Genomic DNA, 13,339 nt, shown 5'->3' on the forward strand with positions numbered 1-13,339 from the left:
TCGAACATGCGCGCGCCGTGCCGTGCGCGAGGTCTACATGACGTGAAAGAGCAGGACATTCCTCCTGGACACTTTCGGGATTACTTCTGCACCTGAATGCGAACAGAAAGTGAGAACTCGGTGCGTCGATGAGAAAGATCGCGCAAGTGTTCAACAGCACACATCGCGAAGAATGCAACTTCTCACTTGTGCAGAAGGTAAGTCATTGTAGTCATTGCAGTGCGCGTTATACATTTGCACCCATAGCCGTGCGCGAAAGAGAGGCTTATGAAATCATGCGTTCTCGATGTACTAAGGGTAGGGCATTTACATGTACCAGGGTGAGTGCTCATATAATCTATAAGCAAATGAAGAACAGTATTGAGCCATACTATATAATGCAGAGTATGCATTGTATAAGCAGCATGCCGAAGCTGAGAATATTAATTCTAAAGTTAAAGCTATTGTATTACCTGCATGCATTCATCTTTAGTTATGAATAGCTCACATATAGTATATATGTCCTGTTACCTATGTGTGGTGTTTTCTATTAATACCTGTGCTCCGTTTAAATCCACCTGACCCCATTTACCGTAAGCGCTTCATATTATGATAACATTGAAGTAGCAGCCTATTTCTGATGGTCATAATAAAGACGGAACAAATCAAGGCAACATTTCTCAGCAACCAACACAATAATCACATGTTGTGCCAAACTGAAAAAGCTCATCTTATAGCTTCTTTAGCATATTTTCATTTATTCATTCTTAAGCTTACTTAAAGGATAATTTCACCCCAAAATGAAAATTCTCTCATCATTTAGTCTCTCATGCCATCCCAGATGTGTATGACTTTCTTTTTTTTGTTGCAGAACACAAATGAAGATTTTCAGAAGAATATTTCAGCTCTGTAGGTCCATACAATACAAGTGAATGGTGACCAGAAATTTGAAGGTCCAAAAAGCACATAAAGGCAGCATAAAAGTAATCCATATGACTTCAGTGGTTAAATCCATATCTTCAGAAGCGATATGATAGGTATTTAAGGCAATTTATGGCAATTCGCATTCTTCGTGCATATCACCACCTACTGGTCAGGGCAGGTCAAAGGTGGAGATTTACTTAAATATTGTTCTGTTTCTCACCCACATCTACCATATCACTTCTGAAGACATGGATTTAAACACTGGAGTCTTATAGATTAATTTTATGCTTCCTTTATGTGCTTTTTGGACCTTCAGAGTTGTGGCCACCATTTACTTGCATTGTATGGACCTACAGAGCTGAAATATTCTTCTAAAAATATTTATTTGTGTTCTGCTGAAGAAAGTCCTACACATCTGGGATTGCATGTGTAAATGCATTATTCCCCTGAATAATGCAAACACTTTGTCCCTGTCACTATCAAAACATTGCAATTTCATTTGGTGATGATAGTGGGACAGAAATGACACATATCAAATTTAAAAAAATTCGGCAGATGAAACATTGTTTGGTGTTCTTTTTTTTAAAAACTTTTTTATTGTATTATTATTTTTTATAATATATATATATATATATATATATATATATATATATATATATATATATATATATTTAATTTATTTAAACAGATTATTGTACACTGAAAACCCTAATAAGTTGACTTTACTCAACTGATTGAGTAAACTCTTTCTCTCAGTTGAACTGAGAAATGGCATCTCTATAACCTGTGTAGTTAAGTTCACTTAACTTGGTGTTCATATAGAATGAACTTAACTATTTAAGGTAGCTACATGCAAGTATATTTTTATTTAAATGTTGTTGTTTGTCCTTAATAATTTTAGTTGAATTGATTCAAATGTATATCATACATAAACATAGCTTAAATAAAGAAGATTATAAACAATTCTGAGTCAATCATTAAATAAACTTTATTTTCCACTGAAATGCTTAAATGCCTGTACTTCAGTTGCACATGCACAAGGTGAACGGAAACAGAGTTAACAGTGTCCAACTTGACCAAAGGGGACACAGATCCCCTTAATGGTGTCATCACACAAAACACCTATTTGCAACAAAACAACATAAATAATACTACACAAGAGTTTAAACCTCTATGAATCCTTAGTAACAACTATTTAAATGCCCCCATAAGTTCCCTTTGACAAAGGAAACATTTTTATATAATTCAAGCGCAAGGGATTATAGGTATTCCCAATGGACTAAATTTTGTACTCCATCGTTTGAGTCATTAACACTTTAAAATCTTAAATCTATAGATTTTTAAGATAAATAAGTTCAATGAACATGGATATTTGAGTTATGAGCCCAAAACTTGACATTTCAAGTAATGTTTAATTAAGACAACTTGATTTTTCCAGTAATGACAACATTTGGGTTTACAGTATAGGAATTTAAATTGGACGTTCTCTGTCTTTTTTCTCATTTCTCTTTCTTAGAGGCTGCTGATCTATGAATGGGACTGTGCTGTGGCCACCACGGCTTTCTGTGCTCCAGTCAGGACTATGTGCTACCCATGTGCCACTCTGAATGCACTGGCCAGCTGTTTGCGAGAGCAGGGAGGGTGGGGCGGCCCACAGGGCGCGAGGCGGAAGCCGGGCAATGCCCCCTACATTCCGGATTGCGGTACTGGGGGCTCAGGGGGTGGGCAAGACATCCATTGTACAGCGCTTTCTGCATTATGACTACAGTGAGGTGGCAGTGTCCAGTAAGATGCGACGGGTGCATCTTTCTGCCGCAGTGCTGAATGGACATGTGCATGACCTTCAGATCACAGATTATCCAGCCATCAGCAGTTTTCCTGTCAGCACTCTGCAGGTACTGTAAACAATATACATGAACACTGCAGCTCTGACCTGACCCTGTGTCAGGACAAGGTTCATAGCACAGAGAAAGCACAGACATCAACAGGTTCTTCCTTTGGTGACCAGGTACCCAAACAAACCTTATAAACTTCTAAAGTTGCCAGACATGTATCTACAATATTTCATTTTATTTTGCAACCTCTTTAATACCAATCTTTCTATCTATTTTAACTGTGGTGTTCTAATCCACACTTAATCCCTGCCTCAGAAATGTTACTGACCAATCCTACCTGATTGTCTGAAAAGCTTTCTATTGTAAGTCTATAAAAAACCTGTGTGTTTAAATGGACATTAGTTCTTTAAAGGTTAATGTTAAAATACTTTCTTAAAGGAATGTTCTGGGTTTAATACAACTTAAGTGAAAGCATTTGTGGCATAATGTTAATTACCACAAAAATAAATTTTGGCTCGTTCCTCCTTTCCTTAAAAAAAAAGAAAAAATCAAGGTTACAGTGAGGCACTTACAATGGAAGTGAATGTGGCCAACTTTTGGAGGGTTTAAACACAGAAATGTGAAGCTTATAATTCAACCCGATCTCACAATAATTCACACATATTTTACGCGTTGGCTATTTCGTATGTTTTTGTACGATGTTGTTTGTATGAATTAAGTACAACTTCATCACGTGCAAATTCCCGGATGTCTAATACGGAAGTAAGCGCGAGTTCTTATTAATATTATGCCCTTATCCAAACCCCTTACCTAAATTTAACCGATCAGTAGAGTGTGTAAAAATGATAGGAAGCTGTTGTGTGTGACAGAAGCAAGTAATTGTCGCGTATTAGATAGAAAATATCCAGCAACGTCATTGGCTGTAGTGAAGGTTGTACGAGTGCAGTCGCACAATATCATACGAATTAGCTAAATTTAGAAAAGTTGTACCAATCCTTACGATTTGACTGTGAGAGTGTGTTGTATAATTTTATAATTTTACACAGAAAAGGTTATTAAGGGATTTTATCACACTAAATTCATGTTTACACGCATATTGTTTATGTCTTGTGGCTATACTTTTGAAACAGTGAGTATTTTAAAAATTGTCCCCATTCACTTCCATTTTAAGTGCCTCACAGTAGCAGGGGATAAAGTCTTGTACAATCAGGCCAGGAACACACTGAACAAGGAAATCAGAGTGGCTAAAAGAAGATTCTCTGAGAAGCTGAAAAACACGTTTTCAGCTAACGACCCTGCATCAGTGTGGAGTGGCATAAAACAACTCACAAATTACAGGACTCCTACCCCCAACCCTGTAGTGGACCAACAACTGGCTGACGACCTGAATGTGTTCTATTGCAGATTTGAAAGACCCAATCTAACACCCCACACCAACTCTGACCTTAACTTCACACAAACACCAACACCTCCTGCAACCCCCCTCTTCCCCCCTCCTGCTACTCAACCTGCACTTAAGATCTGTGAAGATGTTGTGAGCCACGTCATTTGGAAACAAAAGACGATGAAAGCTTCAGGCCCAGATGGCGTCTCACCAGCGTGTCTTCGATCCTGTGCTAACCAGCTGGCCCCCATCTTCACACAGATCTTCAATAGATCACTGGAGCAGTGTGAAGTCCCATGCTGCTTCAAACGCTCAATCATCATTCCTGTCCCAAAGAAACCAAAAATCACAGGACTTAATGACTACAGACCTGTCACCCTGACGTCTGTGGTCATGTAATCATTTGAGAGACTGGTGTTGGCCCACCTGAAGAATATCACTGGACCCTTTCTAGATCCCCTTCAATTTGCTCATCGAGCAAACAGGTCTGTGGATGTTGCAGTCAACATGGGATTGCATCATATCCTGCAACATCTGGACAGACCAGGGACATATGCAAGGACCCTTTTTGTGGAATTCAGTTTGGCTTTCAACACCATCATCCCAGCTATACTCCAGAATAAATTACACCAATTCTCTGTTCCCACGTCTATCTGTCAGTGGATTACCAGCTTTCTGACGGACAGGCAGCAGTTTGTGAGACAGGGGAAATTCACTTCCAGCACCTGTACAATCAGCACTGGTGCCCCCCAGGGATGTGTGCTCTCCCCACTACTCTTCTCCCTCTACACCAACGACTGCATCGCCAAGGACCCCTCTGTCAAGCTCCTGAAGTTTGCAGATGACACCACTGTCATCGGCCTCATCCGAGATGACGATGAGTCTGCATATAGAAGGGAGGTTGAACAGCTGGCTGTCTGGTGCAGTCAAAACAACCTTGAGCTGAACACATTCAAAACGGTAGAGATGATTGTGGACTTTAGGAGGAACATCCCAACACTGACCCCCCTCACCATTCTAAACAGCACTGTGGCAGCAGTGGAATCATTCAGGTTCCTGGGCACTACCATCTTACAGGACCTGAAGTGGGAGACACACATTGACTCCACTGTGAAAAAGACCCAGCAGAGGTTGTACTTCCTTCACAAGCTGAGGAAGTTCAACCTGCCACAGGTGCTGCTGATACAGTTCTACTCAGCACTTATTGAGTCTGTCCTCTGCACTTCAGTAACTGTCTGGTTTGGTTCAGCTACGAAATCAGACATCAGAAGACTACAAAGGACAGTTCGGACTGCTGAGAGGATTATTGGTTGCCCCCTGGTCCCCCCCCCCTCAATAACTATACACTTCCAGAGTGAGGAAAAAGGCGGGAAAAATCACTCTGGACCCCACTCACCCTGCCCATTACCTTTTTTAACTGTTGCCTTCTGGCCGACGCTTCAGAGCTCTGAGCACCAGAACCGTCAGGCACAGGAACAGTTTTTTCCCTCAGGCTATCCATCTCATGAACAGTTAAATTGCCCCATTGAGCAATAACTATGTGCAATACACAGTCTAGTCTTTTTTATATTTATCCAACACATCCAAGCTCTTCTGCCATTTCATTCCTCTGAAAAAACAAAAAAACAAAAAAACATTTGCACTGTACATAACAGATATTTATTTTGCACTGTACATAACAGATAACAGATTTGTATTAGATTTGCATTACGTATGTGCATGTGTGTATGTGTGTATGTATGTGTCTGTGTGTGTATGTACGTATGTGTATAATTATTTTTTTGTATTGTTGTACACTGGAAGCTCCTGTCACCAAGACAAATTCCTTGTATGTGTAAGCATACTTGGCAATAAAGCTGATTCTGATTTTGATTCTGATTTTGATTGTAGCTTAAAATGCAGAGACAAATTAAAATAAATCATTCATAGTCTGAATACCCCAAAAATTGCAAACACTTCGGCCCTGTGTCTCTATCAGAACATTGCTCTATTTGTTTGAGCATCCAGTGGTGTGAGTTTGGGGAGGGACAATCTGTTTTATGACCAATGGCAGATGGTGAGACTGTTCAGATTCAGAAAACTCATTTCGGTGACGAAAGTGGGACAGAAATTACACATTCTTTATGTAACTCTTCTTCTTTTGCACACAGTGAGAGTTTTAGGATTGCAGAATGGTCAGCTGGATCTCATGAAAATAATGTGACTATGGCAAAATTTTTGCAAAATTATCATTTGTGGTTCATTACACGTATCCCGACAGTTCCGAGGTGAAATGTCCACCGTGTGGCGCTAAAAGCGAGTAACATTTTTAAAAAAGGTAAAAAAGCAAGTAAAAAAGCAGGTAAAAATTGTGAGTAAAAAAGTTTTTTTTAAGTTTAAAGGTGCTATATGTAAGATTGACAACAAGCGTTTGAAATGGGTACTGCAGTCCAAAGTCTGCCCCGCCCCAGACTCGATGCTCATGCGGGTTGCCAGAATGAGGACACGCAACAGGATCCGTTTTAAAGGATTTCTGGGCTTTCAGCTGTCTCCATCTTCCAAAGGCATCTCCAATATTTATCCTTGTTTTACTACGCCTCTGGTCATGGTGGTTTTTGGATGGATGGCGAGGTTTTTTAGGTCGGTGGAATCTGTTATCTCTGATCCAGTTCGTTTGCTGACTTCCATGGCTGCAGCACGCAGTGTTGTTTGCCTGCAAACTTCTTCAAATCTGGCACCCCGGCGGTGTCGAATATTATTGGTGAGTGGGCAGTGGGTGGGATCACACAGGCCAAAACATAAACAGAAATTCCAGCCCGGAATGGAAACTTCAAAGTAGAATATACTGGCTGTTGCATTGTTATCGGAGAAGCCAGTATTTCAACTTAGCATGTTTCCTAATTCTCTAATGACATATTATGGTCATTTTATGATTTAGTACTGTAAAAATATTACATGTAGCACTTTTAATGATGTGTCAAGATTAAAATAATAAAAATGTACTTTCCTACCCTAAGCCTTCAAACTAAACCTCACAAACATGACATGAATAAGGTGATATATGTTGACTCACATACGCTTCAGGTTCTTACATCTGAAGTGCAATGAGCTATCAGTTAACAATCTGATCGCTTTTAAACAAGCTTGTAAATGTAGTTGTAAATGTAAAAGGAATCATTTCACCAAAGGTGGTAGACATCTCTGTAGTTTCTTAGTGTCAGTTTCCTCTCACTATTTTCTATTGTTCTACTGACATATGAACAGAAAAATATCTGTGTAAATTTACCCTGTAAATTGTTCGTAAAATTGTTCTGATGATGCAACAATTTACATAACAATAGGTTTATGAAGTGCATTCTTTGCCTTTTCAGGAATGGTCAGATGTTTGCTGTCGAGGCATTCGAAGCGCTCATGTCTACATCCTGGTTTACGACATCTGCTGTTTCGACAGCTTTGAGTATGTCAAGACCATGCGGCAGCAGATCTTAGAGACCAGGTTAATGATTTGAATAATTACTCACACCTCTTTTTATTAATTCACGCCTTTTCCCACCTAGCTCTTCTTTTTTTGCTTCGTCTCCATCTTCCTTTTTGCCCAAAATCTCTGTTTTGTCTTCTTTTTTCCCCATTCCCTGTTTTTTATGTACCTTCTTTTCCCAACCTTTCTCAATCCTCATTTTCTTTTTTCCCATCCCTTCGATGTCTGATGTTTGCTGTAATTCCACTGAAAGACGGAGATCCCTCTGTAATCACAGGCTGCCAGCACAGTGGGTCATTTCTTCATCATTTAGATCCAAATCAACAGAAATCTCTTCCCTTTCCCCTCCACTGATTGCAAAGGGCATGTTATGTCATCATCATCAAAAGCCATTTTAAAAGGCTCACAAGACTTTGCTTTGTACCAGTCCAGGTGTGATGATGATGATGATGATGATGATGATGATGATGATTATGCCTAATTGTGTCTGTTTTGTTGCAGTACTAATGCTTATGCTGGTTTGATATCTCTTTGATATCATTCAATGTATGACTTGTTATTAGAATGACAACATTTCTGCCAAGGTGCTGTTTGAATTTATTATCATGTTAGAGAGTGAACAAACACCTTTTTCTCGCTCTGCTGAAGTCAGTACAGCTGGGGGTTTTTTGTATTAATATTAGGGCTGTCGATTTAACACGTTAATTTTGTGTGATTAATTATATAAAAAATAACGCAATAAAAAGCATAAAAATGGAATTAAGGAATATTAAGGAATATTTCAGGTTCAATACAAGTGAAGCTCAATCAACAGCATTTGTGGCATATTGTTGATTACCACAAAAAAATGTTTCAACTCATCCCTCCTTTAAAAAAAAAGAAGCAAAAATCAAGGTTACAGTGAAGCACTTACATTGGAAGTAAATGTGGCCAATTTTGGAGGGTTTAAAGGCAGAAATGTGAAGCTTATAATTTATCATTTATAAAAACACTGACATTAATTCTTCTGTTAAAACTCATGTATTATTTGAGTCATATTTACAGTCAATTTAGGGGTTGTTCACATTAGTACATCATCATGGCAACAAAGAAATTGGCTATAACTTTACACAGAAAAGGTTAGTAAGTGATTTTATCACACTAAAATCATGTTAGCACACATATCATTTATGTTTTGTGGCTATACTTTTGAAACAGTGAGTATTTTAACATTCAAAATTTGGCCCCCATTCAATTCCATTATGAGTGCCTCACTGTAACCCAGATTTGTGCTTTTTTAAAGAAAAGGAGAGGCAAGTCAAAATTAATTTTTGTTGTAATCAACATTATGCCACAAATGCTGTCGATTGAACTAAACTTGTGTTGAACCCAGAATATTCCTTAAATCATGCCGACTGTTAAGGGGGTCGCACACCGGACGCGTCTGACGGACGACATGGCGCATTCTAAAATTGGAAACAACTGTTTTTAATAGAGGCATGCACACCGCCACCACCGCTTGGTGTCTGTCGGCAGTGCCCAGCGACGATTCCGGAGGCTGCTCAAATTTCTGCCGTGCCATGGAGTGCAACTCGCACATTTTCCATTAAATTTGACTCAAAACATTGTCAGGATTATTTACTCTAGCGTTCTTCATTCTTGAAGAAAGGAAAACCTTGGTAACTTTTGTGTGTACTGTCTGCAATATATATATATATATATAAAATTATAGTACAATAATCTACTCTATCAGCACTTAAAGGAATAGTTCACCCAAAACTGAAAATTCTCATCATTTACTCACCCTCATGCCATCCCAGATGTGTATGACTTTCTTTCTTCTGCAGAACACAAATGAAGATTTTTAGAAGAATATTTCAGTTCTGTAGGTCCTTACAATGCAAGTGAATTGTGATGAGACTTTTGTAGCTCTAAAAATCACATAAAGGAAACATAAAAGTAATCTATATGACTCCAGTGTTTAAATCCATGTCTTCAGAAGTGATATGATAGGTGTGGGTGAGAAACAGAACAATATTTAGGACCTTTTATACTCTAAATCTCCACTTTAACTTTCACTTTCAGATGTGAAGTGAAACTAAACAAGGACAACATGTGACTTACAGATGTAAAAGTGAAAGTGGAGATTTATAGTAACAAAAAGGACTTAAATATTGATCTGTTTCTCACCCACACCTATCATATCACTTCTGAAGACATGGATTTAAACACTGGAGTCATATAGATTACTTTTATGTTTCCTTTATGTGATTTTTAGAGCTACAAAAGTCTCATCACAATTCACTTGCATTGTAAGGACCTGCAGAGCTGAAATATTCTTCTAAAAAAAAGTATTTGTGTCCTGCAGAAGAAAGAAAGTCATACACATCTGGGATGGTATGAGGGTGAGTAAAAAAATGTTTCATTTTTGGGTGAACTATCCCTTTTAGGGCAGGAATCTTCACCTTTGTCAGGACAAGGACCCCTTGGTGGATAAGACTGACTTTCTTTGGTCTCCTGTTAATATTGGTTATATTAGCGGATCAGATCGAAGCGCCTTGTCCTCCTATTGTGTGCTAGAATCTGTGAGGTAATGTCGGGCCAAGGTAGCTTAATTGTGCTCTGCCTGAATCAATAAAACATGAATGTTAGTCACCGGAATGGTCTGCCTTGCTGCGCAGGCCTTGACGCAAGCAAAGCATGACAGCTGACGCCATTGATTACAACAAATCTGCCCCTGAGTGACAGACTCACCACTGACGCCCACACTGACTGTTTAAGCCAATTGGTGACTGAGTGGAGTTTAAATGGTGATGGAGCGCCACTGTCACTTTGTGTATTATTTGGACAAGCAAATGCATTTTAGTGTCTAAATGTGCACACTGCAAATCTGCTCACTCTCTTTCACACAAATGTATAGCAAATTTGTCCATTCAAAGATCTTTTTTTACTTAATCTAAAAAATAAAAATAAAATTCTAGTGTAACCTGTTTTGTCAGGCTGATTTAGTCAGATTTAATAAAATGTTTGACTTAAATTTTAAATTAAAAATGTAATTTAGATGTGGATGTTTTCTATAACTTAGTGTACAGCCATCCAGAATTTAGGAATCTTACTGAAAGTCCAAATGTTGGCTTTTCATTTAGGATATGGTGGGGATGTGTTTAGAAGTATTTTATGAAAGGATGCAGTAAAATCTAATAATACAAGTTCTTTTTTGCTTTCTAGTCACAAGAATGTTGGCTTGTGTGTGAACTCAGCCATCGAACCATCTCCGATAGATAAAATTATGATGTTGTATGACAGAAAAATCTTTCAATGCCAACCTAGAGAACATTGCATCAATTTAGAAACCAGCTGATCATTTATTTAAACTGATCTGAACAAGGCAAATAATAAAACTAATATGACACTTTAATGTCTTCGAATAGCTTACCAAACTTCCTTGTGCAAAGTTATATCCATCTTTCAACTCATTAGATGACCGGTGATGGGTGAGTTACTCCAAAAAATGTATTCATTACAAATGACTCACTTGTTATTTAGATTTCTGACTTTACTAATTACTTCATCTGGAAAAGTAATGACATTACTAATAACTTTTAATTTATTTTCTAAAACACTTTTAACAGAAAAGCTTTGTTTTCCACTATACAAATTCAAAATAATGTCTATAATGTGCAACCTGGTCTCATAGAAGGAACGTTGCTCTATATACATTTTTGCAAACTGACTTTTACATGCCGCTGTCTACATTTCGCTGCAGTTTCCTGGTGAAATTACATAAAAGGCACTACAACAACTGTGCGTTTTATTCATTGTCACACAAATAAAGAGTACAATTGCTGATTATTACTTTATAAAAACATATTTTTCACTATGTTACTCACCCCACTATGTTATGATATCAAAAAACTTTTACCTTAACGCATTATTTGAAAAACGATTCATTTTCAGACTTGTATTACAGACCCACCTACATGTACACACTTATTCCTATATCATTAGTTTGCTTGGTAGTCCACCTGATAGAGCGTTAGACTTCTGGACTCAACAACCACGTTTTGAGTCCAGTCAAAGACACACGAAAGTAAAAGTGGCATAAAAGCGATACGAAATTACATGATTGCTTCAGGAACTGTTTTTTTTTTTCTTTTCTTTTTCTCATTTGCATTTTGAAGCACTATCGGTTAGGGTTAGGTGTTTGGTAAGGATGTCTGTTTTGTTAAACTCTTATTTATCTTTTCATACACTATTGGTTAGGTAAAACCTCCATCTAAAATTCATCTTAGAAAACTTGTCTGATTGCAATGTAATTTTGCTCGGTTTTGGCACCCCCTACTGGACATTTCACTTGGAAACTGCAGCCAAACGTGTAATGAATCATGTAATTTTAGTTTTGCAAAAACTTTGCAATGCTCACGTAAATTTCATGAGACCAGGCTGCTATATTTCCACCTTGTACATTGACTCGTTAGGAGGTGCACATGCTTCAGCTGTCGCAAATTGCAAACAGTTGTACATAGTAACCTAATTCATGTTTTAAATGTATTCTACGGACACCCTGTCTACACGGGGTGTGTCCATTGATGTGACGGCGCAACGGATTGAGGCTGTCTACACTGGACGTGCCAACATGTTTAATTTGTGTAGTAGCGCCGCTGCGCAAAATGGAACGGTACACCCGTTTATTGTCGTGCTCTGCAACGAACGCTTCCAGTGTAGAAAGCCTCATTGATTATAATGGGGTTCTATTACTTTTGACGTGACGCGACGCTCGCGTCTGGTCAGAGGCGCAAAAACCATATTGGCAAGGTATGCAATGCATGGGGGCACCATGTAAAGGGGGACGCCAGTGGCTCAACGATGCTTAGAATGGATGACACTCCCCTCCCCTCGCTTGACAGATACATGGGGCACAAAATTTTGTTTTGCATACCCGCTCGGAAATGTAGTTGCGCCCCTGCGTCCGGTGTAGGCAGTGTGTTATATAATATTATTTTAGAAAAATGTGCAACCAAAGTAAATTAATTAAAAGTAATTAACTTAATTGAAAGTCAGTAACTGGATCTGATTACGAGAATGTGATATTTGAGATTTGTTAATTTTATTACGCTATACTACTTTTTACTGAAAAGTAATTACACTTACAAAAATAACTCTTTGGCTGAACTTCATTCATATAAAGCTGTTCAGTTTGTAGTCCTAAACATTACTTGACGATATGTGGACATTTTGTTTTATAACATATATTACACACTTACACCACAAATGTGAATTTTGAAGCCATATTGAATTGCATAATTTTTTTTAATCATACGGTGGGGAAGTCACATGATGCCATTCGTGGTTCGGATGTGTGAATGGTGAGCTCTGCGCACTTTGCTAGTTTTGATACTTTCTGTGTTATAAACCTGTGAGATTCGATACACCCTGATCCATAACTGTTCTACGAAGACAATAATGTCAAAGAATTCAAAATCCTCGGGCTCTGGAGACATTAAAAGACACTTACATGCTCAAGTTGACGCCCCTCCTGAGGCCTCGAGCCAGGGATTTGGCTGGAGAGGTGAAAGAAATTTGGCAACAATTGTTGAACGTGTCAGCAGTGCTGTCGAAGGTCATTGCTGACTTGGAGGATCTTTCTACAATACGATGATCGATCACGGCCATGGAGACGAAATTCACTGAGGTGGTTACAAGAGTGGGGGACGTCGAGAAACGGATCGATTATCTGGAGTCATCAGAGAGGGAAATAGCTGCTAATCCACTAGCGACAAA

At 38.5% G+C, this 13,339-nt stretch overlaps 1 protein-coding gene across 1 annotated transcript in view; it reads left to right on the plus strand.

Moving 5' to 3' along the window:
• The window catches only part of LOC127434972 (ras-like protein family member 10B), a 36,712-nt gene continuing 23,373 nt past the window's right edge, over window positions 1-13,339 (plus strand). The window contains exons 1-3 of the mRNA XM_051688046.1: window positions 1-197; window positions 2,420-2,798; window positions 7,473-7,597. Of these exons, the coding sequence (XP_051544006.1) occupies window positions 2,511-2,798; window positions 7,473-7,597 (413 nt within the window). The 5' untranslated portion in view covers window positions 1-197; window positions 2,420-2,510. The remainder of the gene's footprint in view (window positions 198-2,419; window positions 2,799-7,472; window positions 7,598-13,339) is intronic.

The sequence above is a fragment of the Myxocyprinus asiaticus genome, chromosome 4 (genome assembly GCF_019703515.2).
Source record: "Myxocyprinus asiaticus isolate MX2 ecotype Aquarium Trade chromosome 4, UBuf_Myxa_2, whole genome shotgun sequence".
Lineage (NCBI taxonomy): Eukaryota > Metazoa > Chordata > Actinopteri > Cypriniformes > Catostomidae > Myxocyprinus > Myxocyprinus asiaticus.